Source organism: Mixophyes fleayi, chromosome 6, assembly GCF_038048845.1.
Source record: "Mixophyes fleayi isolate aMixFle1 chromosome 6, aMixFle1.hap1, whole genome shotgun sequence".
Lineage (NCBI taxonomy): Eukaryota > Metazoa > Chordata > Amphibia > Anura > Limnodynastidae > Mixophyes > Mixophyes fleayi.
Genome location: NC_134407.1, coordinates 218,895,344 through 218,908,321, shown reverse-complemented (window position 1 = coordinate 218,908,321; position 12,978 = coordinate 218,895,344). Strand labels below are relative to the sequence as shown.

Below are 12,978 nucleotides of genomic sequence, written 5' to 3'. Positions count from 1 at the left end.
TGTGGGGGGGGGGTTCCGCGAGTCGGGGGAGGGGCCGGTTTTTTTTTTGTTTTTTTAAATTGCTCCTGTCCCCCCCCCAGCTGTGCCCCCCGAGAGCCGCTAGGCCCTAGGCAGGTGCCTAGGTTGCCTAGCGGTAAATCCGGCCCTGTACCTATGTTATTACATGTAAAATGGGTTATGGGTGTGTGATTTATCTTGAAGCTGTGAGATCACAGGTTATTTTCATATTTATTTGTTTTTGTTTTTCATTTACCTGGGTGTTGTCTGTCTAATATAACTCTGAATCCAACCTCCCTCTTCTTCCCCCTTAGACTAGTTTAAACCAGTTATTTGCTGGACATATAGAAATGTCTATGTACTAACAGGGGTCATTGTATGTATCTCCAAAACAGGGGGGCTTGCTTGAGTCAGTTCTGTTAACCCTTTCAATCACACCCCACTCTCTGACTTATGCAAACTATTGCTAATTTACCCTTAAAGGCAAAGCCTCAATGTTGTTTTCGCCACATTTAATAAAACTCTATGAGCCCAGTAACCTGAGGATAGTAAGGTATATGATAAACCCAATGTACTCCCTCCTACTTGGCCCATTTTCTGATTTGCTGGCCAGAAAAGTGAGTTCCATTGTCTGTTTGGACCTCCATAGGAGTAACATAATGTCTCTGTATGTCTTGTAATTATAAAGAACTCCTGAGTATGTATAAATGGCTGTAACGTAAGATTTGAGACCACCTCTTGCTGTCGGTAGTGGTCCTATCAAATCCATTTTGTCACACATTTCCAGCAGCTTTTCCTCAATGTATAGAGCCTACATCATCTATCGGGTATTTTCTGTTGTTTACTTGTGGACATGTTGACACTTGGGACACTGGGCAACAATGTCTCTGGCCGTTAAGTGTGTCAATGGTATTCCCGTTTGGTTTGTCCAATCTCTACTGGCTTGTGCACCTCTGTGTCCGACTGTACATGGGACCACTATCTCAATCTCTTCAGTTCTTCATCTTCTTCTGCCTCTATCAGGGAACAAATACTGACTTGTGCTAGTTGATCTGCTACATCATTATAAGGAAAGTTAGTGTGTGCATTTACATGTCGATTGACACCGAATGTTGGTTGCACTGAGTCTATATAGGCTCCCTGTGGCTGGTTTAGCCTGCCTTGCCACTGTCCACTTTCTTTATCACAAATACGCCCTCTCTAAATGCTATATGGGATGCTTTACTACCACCACCAGTATCCTTCACCGGCACCTTGAACCTCTTCTTCTGGGTAACTCTTGCTGCTAGTGCACCCCATGGCTGGGCACCTGGGCTTGGTACCCCTGACTTCTTCCTTTAGTTCAGGGTTGCCGTGGATGACATCTCCCTCTGTTTCACGAAGGACCATACTCATTTCTAAATATTGACCTGACCCACCATCGCCTGTTTCACGAATTATGGTTTCTGTTACTGGTTGGTAGGCAGCGGCTGTCCATACTCGTCAATTATATATTAGTTGTGGTGAGCCATCTGTGAACCAGGCTCCTGACTTCTCTTCAGCTGTGCCCATGGTTTAGCCTCTGTCACTGGGCTGTCCCCTATCTGGAGATGGGGTTGTTCAAGTTCATCTGATTGACAGGTGACCAAACCATCTATCTGTGTACTGATATCAGCATGTCTTGAGATGACACTCCACCTCTTTCTCTAAAATACCACTTGCATTTCAGTAGCTTTGGTTTCTGAGCTACTGCAGTGCGTGCACCTAAGACCTCTTGTCGAACCCATCTAGATATTGGTAAGTCTCTTCTGACAGTCAAAGGCTGCTGCTTTGTAGTTGCTTCAACATGTTGTAAGGCTGTGTAAGCAGCAAAAGATTGTTTCTCCAGTGATGAATATCTTCTTTGGGCAGGAGAGAATTGTTTTACCCAGAATCTAATTGGACTCTTCCTTGTTCTAGTATGTGGAGATTTCTGCCACCGACCCCAAGACATCCCATGCTCAGTTGCTGTCACGTCTAGATAAAATGGTTGATCTAGTTACAATGGACCAAGGGCATTATGAGTCCTCATTGCCTATTTTGTACCTGAAAACCCTTTTCTTGGTCATATGTCCATGTGAACTCAGTCTTCTTCCTAGTCACATTGTAAATAGACCTAAGAATCAAGCCTAGGTGGGTAACAAGAGCCCTCCAAAATCCTAAGACTTTCTGTGCTTCCTTGTTGGAGAACTAATGTTAGCAATTACATCTAGCGCTAGTTGAGTTATGACTGGCTGTGGTCCAGTTTATTTTACCCCTGTGGCCGGGTCCCCTGAGTGCCGCCCGCCGCGCTAGTGGCCATCTTAGCTGCAGCATATAAGGGGTAAACCCCGGCGCCAGGAAGTGTATAAATGTATAGCTGAGGTAGTTGTGCTATAAATATAAATAAATTTTAATGTTTTGTGTCGGTGCTGCAGTGCCGGTAGTTAACCGGTGTGCAGTTGCAAGGAGTGTAACTAGGTGTATTAAATGTATAAATGTGTATTTTAAGTCTAAGATGTAAAATGTATATGTGTATAATAAAGAAAGTACTTACCCTGGGCTGGGGCTGCAGAGGCAGCCCTGGATCCCCTTCACCTCACAGCAGCCAGCTTCAGTGGCTGTCGGAGGGACTTAACAACCAGCCGCCTGGAATTAAATGGATCCAGGAGGTGCAGCGCCTCCTGGGGGTCCCAAGCAGCTAAGTCCCTAGTTGGAGCTCCAATAGCTTCAACTAGCGACAGGGCAGGGACTGCTGCCCCAGGATCTGGCTGCTCTCCCCTGGTACTATTTTCGGCCAGGGAGCAGAGCCAGACCCCGGAGTCGGGTCCCTGGAAGTAACTTTGGGCGGGAGATTTAAAAGATAAATCTCTCGACCCAGACACAGGCACCAGGGGAGAAGAGTGGGCTGAGCCCCTCTCTCCCTGGCAGCTCGTAGACAGGGAGGAAGTATACTGCCCCCTGCCACTAGCAGCAATGTTAAAAGGTGATAAACTCTCTGGGCTAAACCTCTCTCAATAGGCTTCACTGCAGACACCATGCAGGATCTTACAGAACATCCAGACACATAAGTTCCACTTTCAGTATGTATGGTTTGTCCACGCAAAATATCCATACCAATTATGTTGTCTGGAAGTTCAGATACCAACACCTGTGTTTTGAATATACCTCACCCCCCATCAGAGCTTTGCCTAGTCTGCAGTAAATATTGGCTGCCCATGTCTGTTGTCCCCCCCCCCCCCCGACCCTTCCACAGCAACCCAGTGTGCCTGTTGTATATGTTGTGTCGCTGCAAAGTGAAACCGTGATACTTCTGCTCCATTATCGAGTAATGCTGTAGTTCTGTGTGGTTGTGTTTGACCTGACCAATAAATTTCCACTGACACATAGGGACGGCGATCATTTGGTTTAATTTAACAAATATTGAATGTCAGTAGCTGCTGGGATCTGCCATGCTGTCAATATAGATTGGGAACTTTCCACCCCCTCCTAGTATCATATATCTGCCAGACCTTGCACCTCCTTAGAGAGCAGTGTAAGGGCCAGGTGTAGATGACTGAGGTGGGTGTTAAATGGGAGTAATCTAGTCGCCACCTTCTTGGGTGCCCCCCCTGGCAACGTCCCCTCATCTCTCAGTCCCTTCCATCTCTTGAACTATTCAGTTGTAGCAACTCCATCTATCTCTCTCTTTAGTACTCCAGCATTTAGCAAATCCAAAAACATTTGTCCACGTGTCACTTTAAATCTGTTTGAAGACTGTCTGTCAATCTTGCTCTTAAAATCTTTTCTCTCTACAATACGCTATTGCTTTTTATTAGATTTCTCTAACTCTCCCAACTGACTCATCAGTGAAGCAGCATGAAGCACAGCTCTACCAGTGGGCATTGTACTCAGCATAGTGATAACAGCTGCATTCAGTTGGGAGGAGCAGTGGTTAAAGCTTATTACACATTACTGTAGTAAATAGAGCTACATCAGGACCATCCCATTCAGTCTGCACAGAATACACACCCAGCTCTGGTAATGGATTTTGGGTGACTCCATTCATACATCGTAAGTCACACAATCTCTGTATTCCTTGTCCCAACTCATCCCATGCACTCACTGTAGGTGTCATATATTTGTGCTATAGAACCTGGAATGAGATGCAGCAATGTGACATTACAGTCTGTGAACTGTGCCCTTCTCATTTGTAATCTGACCCTGGGATCGTTACACACTGCTCCCAAACTGATAGCCTCTCCTTGTGTTATACCATCTGCACATCAGTCCCACAGTCTCACTACCCATGTCAGCAATCCCTCATTAGGATGTTGTCTATACATAACCCCAATCTCACTGAGTTCTCCAGCAGAATAACTACGTGTTTCTTCCACCAATCCCTGCTGTGCCCTGATCCCTGTCTGTGAGTAATTGTGACCTGTATGTGACACACTAGCAGCATCTGTACCAGTTCTTTATGTCACCTCCCTCCTTTGTCTGGTAGTGATAATGGGGCGTAATTCTCCCTTTACCACTCCAACCTCTGCATCAGATTCACTGTCTGTCTCTGACCATTCAATGATCCAGTCAGTATCTCGCACTTTTAGGCTTTTTTAGCCTCAACTGTTTTCTGTTCACAGCATTTATTACATAGGCAGAATAGTTAAAATGGTTAAAACCATTTCCGTGCTGGACATACAGAAATATCTTTGTACTAACGGATCATTTTATGTATCTTATCTAATAAAAGGGAGGAGGGGTGCATGGGTCAATTCTGTTAACCTTTTTGATAACAGTGGACATTCATCCCCTCCTATAAAGATCTTACTGTTGTTGACATTTCTCATAGATCCAGCCTGTTTTCACTGTTTTACAATAACTTTAAGAGCGGAACATATAAGTGATGCCTCCTTAATTACTGGGTTATGTAGGTTAATGTACACACAACATCTGACCATCACACCTAAACAATGTATCAGTCACTGTGTGTCTTCTACAGATGGATCCAGTAACAGAAATACCCCAGAGAGATGTCCCCGTCCTCTTTATTCACAGGATTGTACAGAGGAAAATCCCAGGATCCCACAGCAGTGTCAGGTAGATGGAATTTATGGTCTCACAAAATTACCAAAATTACTTTTCACTATATGAGCTGTAGAACAGCTGTGTGTGTCTAATACACTGATTGTGACTGGATCATTTATAAGTAACCCTTATGGTATAAATCTATTTAAAGGGAATAGCGCAGGGCGCTTATTTATATAATTTCAAATGTACTTATTTTTGATATTGTGTGTATTTTGGGAAAGAAAATATCTTTATTTATGAGACCAGGGGAGAATTATTTTTTTTTTTAACGTCGCTAGAGGAAATCTTCAATTAAGCATATGTGGGGAGGGAGTCTGATTGCAGGAAATGCTAACTAAGTCTTTTGATATGAAGTGTCCGATGCCTGCTCTGGCCAAGGCTCAGGAGGGGGGCGTTACTGTGTGGCCATTTGTCCAGAGTGTTCGAACCTGTCTGAACATTGTAACCAAAATAAGATGCAGGAAATCACAGCAAGTGTTAGGATATCACAGATAAGTGTAAATATCGTTAGCTTTGCATTGCATGTAAATCCATGTTTGGGTAAACAAATTGCATCCTGATTCTAAAAATAGCTCAGACCTCAGGGGCCTGGCTTACCCTTAGAAGCTGTGTCCAATTTTGTATAAAAAACAATGTCTTGTATTGAAAATTGTTCTTCTTGCTTCATATGACCTGCTCCCTGGTACCTTCAACCAGTGAAAGCAAATAAACGTCACTTGCTCAAAAGACCTGCTTGGAAACTTTTTTCTTTCCCTGCAACCTACAGATTAGACCCAAAATCTAATCCGTTCCTGGCTGTTTCTGAGATTTGAAACCAGCTTTTCCGGTACCACCGCTCTGACTGCTACCCAGCAGCTCTAGCCATTGTGATAGGCCAGGGCGGATCCATCCCCAGCAACCCTGATCCATAGGTCAAGGTCAGGGGTACCAGCCCAGGTACACCAGCAACAGGTAAACAAATTGCATCCTGATTCTAAAAATAGCTCAGACCTCAGGCTTACACTGTGAGGCTGTGTTCAAATCTTTATAAAAAGCACTGTCTGGTATTGAAAATTGTTCTTATGGTTCCATCTGACCTGATCACTGACACCTTCAATCAGTGTGACTGCAAATAAACATAACTTGCTTCAAAGACCTGCTTGAAAACATCTTCCATGCTGAAAACCCTGTGACCTACAGATTGGACCCAAAATCGAATCCGTTCTCTGGCTGATTCTGAAGTGTGGACCCAGCATCCGGTACCACCGCTCTGCCTGCTACCCAGCAGCTCTGGCCATTTTGATAGGCCAGGGGGGATCCATCCACAGCAACCCTGATTTATAGGACGAGGTCTGGAGTACCAGCCCAGGTACACCAGCAACGGGGTACACTAGCAGCGTCAGTTACCCAGAAGAAACCCGGTTCTGGATGCCGGTAAAGGAGTCCAGTGGTGGCAGCATTTGTAAGCCCCTCCTCCTGCGGCAAGAGGGCGCATTTGGGATAACGCAACAGACAGGGTGGCATAGGCGCTCCATCCTATCACAACCCCTATTAATTTTACTGTTTGCGCTGGACCTTGAACTTTTGAGAGATTCTTCATCCTCTTGGACTCATGTAGTCAGTCAATATTTTTAAGTCTTGTTGTACTTGTTCCTCTGTTGCTCCTAAAATCATAATATCATTGATATAATGGTACAGAGTACAGGTCAAGACTTGGCAAAGTAAGCCCAGCCGGTTCCCAGCAACAACAGACAGGGTGGCATAGGCGGTCCATCCTGTCACACTTATATTATTCTGTTTCATTTCAATTAATGAAATAAGACATTATTAAAGTGTTATTTTATTGTTTGTTTGGTTTTTTTTGTTGTTGTTTTTTTTTTAAACTCTTTTTTTAAAAAGGAAACAACAGAAAAAGATACAATCAACACGATTGACATAAAAATATTAATATTCAAGATGCCTCCTCTATGTTTTATATTTTTATATCTTGTTTTTTTTTTTTTGTTATTTAGTTTGATGATCTGACTGATATTAAGGTAGAAAATATAAAGGGAGAAGAAGAGATGTATGTGAGGGGTGATCAGCAGTGTAAGGAGGAGGAAATCCCTACAGATATCAGCACAGGTGAGTAATAAACACTTATTACAGAAAAGTTGATACCTGAATGTTTTATTCTCAGTATGTGTAACACTGCAATACTAAAGAAGATTATTTCCTGCATACATTCTATCAAAACACACACTTCACACAAACTCTACCTTCTCACACTTACAGAACTATAATCACACATCCATCATTGTACCATAGCGCCCCTCAAATCTCTATGGTTGGATGCTTGGTAATGTTGCTCTTCATCTTCTGACCTGTCTCTGTATCCTGCTCTAACCTTATGCTTTCTTGCACTTTCTGCTGTTGCCCATCTGCAATCTATCTCTATACTGTAAAACACTTCAGTTTAATTAAGAGTAATCATATAAAAGAGAGAAAATAAAGATATATCAAAAATAATCCCTATAGAACCGATATACAGTTAATTGATCTTAAAATGTGAATTCACATGGAGAAGTAATGCGCATTACTTTTAGAGTCTAGATGTATTGCTGTTAGCTTTTAGAAGGACCCACAACTGTATTGTGGATACAGATATCTCACTAAATCTATTTGCCAATATCTGAGGAACTGAATTACTAGGAACCAAGGTGATTTGCCCACTACCAACGGTTTGCCCACTTCCCTGCATCACTGACTAGTGTGATAAGCCAGGGGGAACCATCCCCAGCAACCCTCATCTGAGTGAAGAGGTCAGGGGTATCAGCCCAGGTGCCCAGCAAAGGGGGTACATTAGCAGTGAGAGTTACCCAGAAGGAAGTGGTTCTAGGTGCCAGTGAAGGAGCCAAGTGGTGGCAGCAGAGCGCCCCCTACTGCGTTTAGTGGGGTTCAATATGAAATAATGGAAGGGATGGTGGCAAGGCAAGCCCAGCCAGTCCCCAGCAACACGACACGGTGGCATAGGAGGTCCATCCTGTGGCAGGTTGTTTTATTTTATTACCCTCATTTGTTGTACAGTCCAATTGGACAAAAACCCATCAAGATGGAATAGAGTTTATCCACACTGTTCCTAAATAAAGCCTGGTGGGTTACATGTATTCATCTGAATATCATATGTGATTACAGCATGGTGTATGTACTGTTTCCTGACCAAAGCACCTCTCCCCTGTTACAAACAGGAAGCCAGCAGCATCTGGATCCCCTCTGACATCACAAATGCCTAGAAGGGGTTAAAACAGGAAGGCTCTCTTACTTAAACCAATTGCTGATTGACTTAATCCTGGTTGAGTAGTTACTGTTCTCCCTGGAATTGTGTCAGACTCTTAGGCTCCAAAACAGCAAGAGGGAAAACCATGAGAGGATGACAGCTCTCTCCTGCCATCTCCATACCTTTAGGGGGTGGGCTTTCCAGTGTGGGAAATATCTTTTTAAAAAGACCAGCAGGAGAGACTTCAGTGTGTGTCATTTGCTTCTAAGGGCTTTTGGTGTTGGAGTCGCAGGTCCTGCCAGTGAGCTAAGGATTTTTGACTGGGAGTGTTGCTATTGGATTACAAGCTTTTCTTGTACTAGCAGATTTGTTTGCTCTGTCTGGCTTATTCTATTAATCACGGACATCATCATAGCTTGGACTGGTAGCGAAAACCCATCTTCTTTATGAACGATTTGGGGTTATTGAATACTGGGGGGTTACTGGGTGGTGGTTGAAATTTGGTGAGCACTGGATGTTGTCTAAAGTATTGTTTGATATTTGTGTGTGTATGTGTGTGTATATATATATATATATATATATATATATATATATATATATATATTTATTTTGATAAGCTACTGTTTGCAGTTACCTGTAATAAAGGTACAGTTGTATCCTCATTTTGTTCTTTATCTGTGTGATCCTGAACCCCTAGATACCAGGATTTTCCTCTTGGTTCCTACCCTAATATCCTGGTATCGTCACATTTAGTTGCCATTTAGTTTTTTAATGAAGTGTTCTTGTTTGCAGGTAGAAATTAAATAATTCAATGTCTTCAACTCACTAAATGTATGAAAATTTGCCACTCCTTCCTTACATCTACTTTTTTTTTCAGCAGATGGACACATAAGCCGGAATACCTCGGAGGGATATCTTGTTTTGTCTCCAGGTTATAAAATAGAAGATAACATCATACAAGATTTTCCAAGAGGAAAACCTGTTACTCCAAATATACATCAATTACTTCACAGTGCACATATATCATCTGATCCCTCTAATCATAAGGGAAGTTTTCCCAATAACTCATATACTGCTACACCACGTACAAGTCATAGAGGCGATACAATATTTCCATGTTCTGAATGTGGGAAATATTTTACATATAAATCATGGCTTGCTAAACATCAGAGAATTCACACAGGTGAGAAACCATTTCCATGTTCTGAATGTGGGAAATGTTTTTCAGATAAATCATGGCTCGCTAAACATCAGAGAATTCACACAGGTGAGAAACCATTTCCATGTTCAGAGTGTGGGAAAAGTTTTGCACACAAATCAGATCTTGTCGTACATCAGAGAATTCACAAAGGTGAGAAACCATTTCCATGTTCTGAGTGTGGGAAAAGTTTTTCAGATAAATCAGGTCTTGTAAGACACCAGAGAATTCACCACACAGGTGACAAACCATTTCCATGTTCAGAGTGTGAAAAACGGTGGACCTCTAAATCCAGTCTTGTTAAACATCAGAGAATTCACACAGGTGAGAAACCATTTTCATGTTCTGAGTGTGGGAAATGCTTTCCAGATAACAACCATCTTGTTAGACACCACTTAACTCATACAGGTGAGAAACCATTTCCATGTTCTGAGTGTGGGAAATGTTTTGCAGAGAAACCACATCTTGATAGACACTACAGAACTCATACAGGTGAGAAACCATTTCCATGTTCTGAGTGTGGGAAATGTTTTTCATACAAATCGGGTCTGATTTCACATCAGAGATTTCATACAGGTGAGAAACTATTTCCATGTTCTGAATGTGAGAAATGTTTTCCACTCAAATCGGGTCTGGTTTCACATCAGAGAATTCATACAGGTGGGAAACTATTTCCATGTTCTGAGTGTGGGAAATGTTTTACAGCTAAATCCAGTCTTGTTAAACATCAGATTATTCACACAGGTGAGAAGTCATTTTCATGTTCTGAGTGTGGGAAATATTTTACACAGAAATCCAGTCTTGTTGTACATCAGAGACTTCACACAGGTGAGAAACCATTTCCATGTTCAGAGTGTGGAAAACGGTATAACTCTAAATCCAATCTTGTTGAGCATCAGAGAACTCACAGAGGTGAGAAACCATTCCCATATTCTGATTCTGGAAATAGTTTTACACAAAGACAGTCTCTCCTAAAACATCATTTAATAGACACATAAGAAAAGCAGTTTCCATGAGCTGATAGATATGAAGCGGGTTGCGACAAAACTGTAAACATTGCAAAATAAGTGCCTTTTATAATTGTAAATGATGCAAATAGGCATGTTCCTACCTACCCCCTCCCTCTTCCCACTCGGAAATCTACTCCCTCGCATCACGTTTTCCTTCTCCTGGCTCTCCCTGTCCCATCCATGCCCCCCCCCCCCCCAAATCAGGCCCATCTCAACTTCTCCCACCTGTTGCTCCCCTTCTTCCCATCCTTTGTCAACTGATGGATTCCCTCCTAGTTCTGGTTCTCGTCCAATTCCAACTCTCTTCCCCTGTCACATCCATCGCTCAATATCGTACACACCCTTGCAGTCCAGCAACCTCTTCCACATCTCTCCTCTATCCTGCGGTCTCTGGAATGCCAGGTCAGTCTGTAACAAATTGGCCTGTATCCATGATCTCTTTATCTCTAGATCCTTTAACCTACTTGCCATAACTGAAACCTGGCTAATCAATTCCCGAGGATACTACCTCTCCTGCTGTTCTCTCTTTTGGGGGCTAGTCCTTCTCCCACACACCCATAACTGGCGACCAGCAAGGTTGCTCCACCCAGTTCCCCCTCCCACCCTCTACTGTGGACACTATCTCTATCCCCTCCTCCCCATTGTCACTCCCACTTCCTAGCCCTCTCCTCTTCTTTTCCTTTACTCCAGTATCTGCAGGTGAAGTTTGCACAGCTTCTCTCCTCACCCCCTCCACCTTCCTACAGGACCCCATCCCTCCCATCTTTTCTGCTCTCTCTCTCTGCTCCCACCTTGCCCTCCTCCTCAACCTATCCCTCCTCCTTTAAACATGCTCTAGTTTCCCCTACACTCAAAACAAATCTGTTGTCCCTGCCTCTCTAATTACTGCCCTATCTCCCTCTTTCCTTTTGCCTCCAAACTTCTCAACCTGGTTGTCTACAACCATAATGTAATATAGTAATTGGTATATCTGCGCAGGTCAACTGAAGGCAGCCCTCTGTACACCCACACACAATCAACATATAATGTGCAACAGATAACTTGAACAATAACTAATGGTGACAGAGCTGGCGCTCACAGTTCTCAAAAGTTAGTATTATAGTACTGTGTATATCTTTCAAATTGGATGTATGTCCTATATAGGTTCCAGAAATTGGTGGTAGTATAAGTGAATTTCAAATCTCTGATATTCTCTCTCCACGAATATGGTCATATATAAAATAAGGAAAAGAGAGTCATATCATAGTGTAGCATGTGATATATGATTTCATAATAGACAACTAGATGTCCCAAGGATCCTGTGAAAGTAGATAATTAAAATACACACACCACGTGATGGAGGTTATCAATCCCCTATGGGGTGTACACTTACAAGATTTCAATCTTGAACCACACAGATCAATATATGGACATAGGTATCCTCCTCAAAATATATCTTCTTACCGGATCCTCCCAAATTAGATACTCAAAAAGAGAAGTAAAAGACCAATAGTGCATTATCTCCCATAAAAGATATTTTATTGCACCAAAGTAAACAAAAACAATGTATAAAAAAGCTTCCAACATATCCCGATCGAGCAGAGACACCAGTGAAGCTGTACTCTTACCGAATCTCAGATGGAACAGCGCATGTAAGGAGAACGTTAATCCCGTCCACACGGTCGGGTAGCCGGCTCACTCCTTGCACGAATAGTGCACCATCTCTGTCACTCACCGGACCGTGAGTGCCTCTGCGCTGGTGCGTGGTTCTCTATTTTTCCTGCCGGCGTCGGTCCTGAGCTGCGGCCGTCCGCCATCTTGATGGACTGCGCAAGCGCAGCATCCATGAACTCTTATGACCTTGCTTTTAACCTAATTGGTGGATCAATCACCTCTCCCTATTTAAGGCACCTGTGGCCATTGTATCGTTGCCTGATCTTGAGTCTCATTACCTGTGAGTCTCTGAAGGTGTCTCCTGTGTCCTGCTCATATCTTCAGTTTCCTGCTGGATTACCTGCTCTGCTCATCCGCCTCATACCTGCTACTGACTCCTGTGTCCTGCTCGTGTCTTCAGCTGTCTGCTGGATTACCTGCTCTGCTCATCGGCGGTTCCCATACCCGCTACTGACTCCTGTGTCCTGCTCGTGTCTTCAGCTGTCTGCTGGATTACCTGCTCTGCTCACCTGCGGTTCCCATACCCGCTACAGTCTCTCAGCTCTCCTGCTGTGCCTGCATATTCGCTTTTGACAAGCTTCTCTACTCAGCAGCGGTATTCATACCCGCTATAGACTATTAGCCATTACGCTGCATATCTGTTTGAACAAACTTCTCTACTCAGCAGCGATATGCATACTTGTTATTGACTATCAGTTGTTATCCTGCATATCCGCTTTGGACAAGCCTCTCTACTCAGCAGCGGTATACATACCCGCTATAGACTATTAGCTGTGACGCTGCATATCTGTTTGGGACTAGCTCCTCTGCTCTCCAAT

At 43.3% G+C, this 12,978-nt stretch overlaps 2 protein-coding genes across 3 annotated transcripts in view; one reads left to right on the top strand and one right to left on the bottom strand.

Annotated features, from left to right (window-relative positions):
- LOC142160636 (uncharacterized) overlaps positions 1–12,546 on the top strand; it is a 39,140-nt gene extending 26,594 nt beyond the window's left edge. Inside the window, exon 6 of the mRNA XM_075215499.1 lies at positions 9,177–12,546. Coding sequence (XP_075071600.1) covers positions 9,177–10,495 — 1,319 coding nt within the window. The 3' untranslated portion in view covers positions 10,496–12,546. The remainder of the gene's footprint in view (positions 1–9,176) is intronic.
- LOC142159791 (uncharacterized) overlaps positions 1–12,978 on the bottom strand; it is a 1,176,369-nt gene that overhangs the window by 927,910 nt on the left and 235,481 nt on the right. The gene's annotated exons all lie outside the window — the stretch shown is intronic.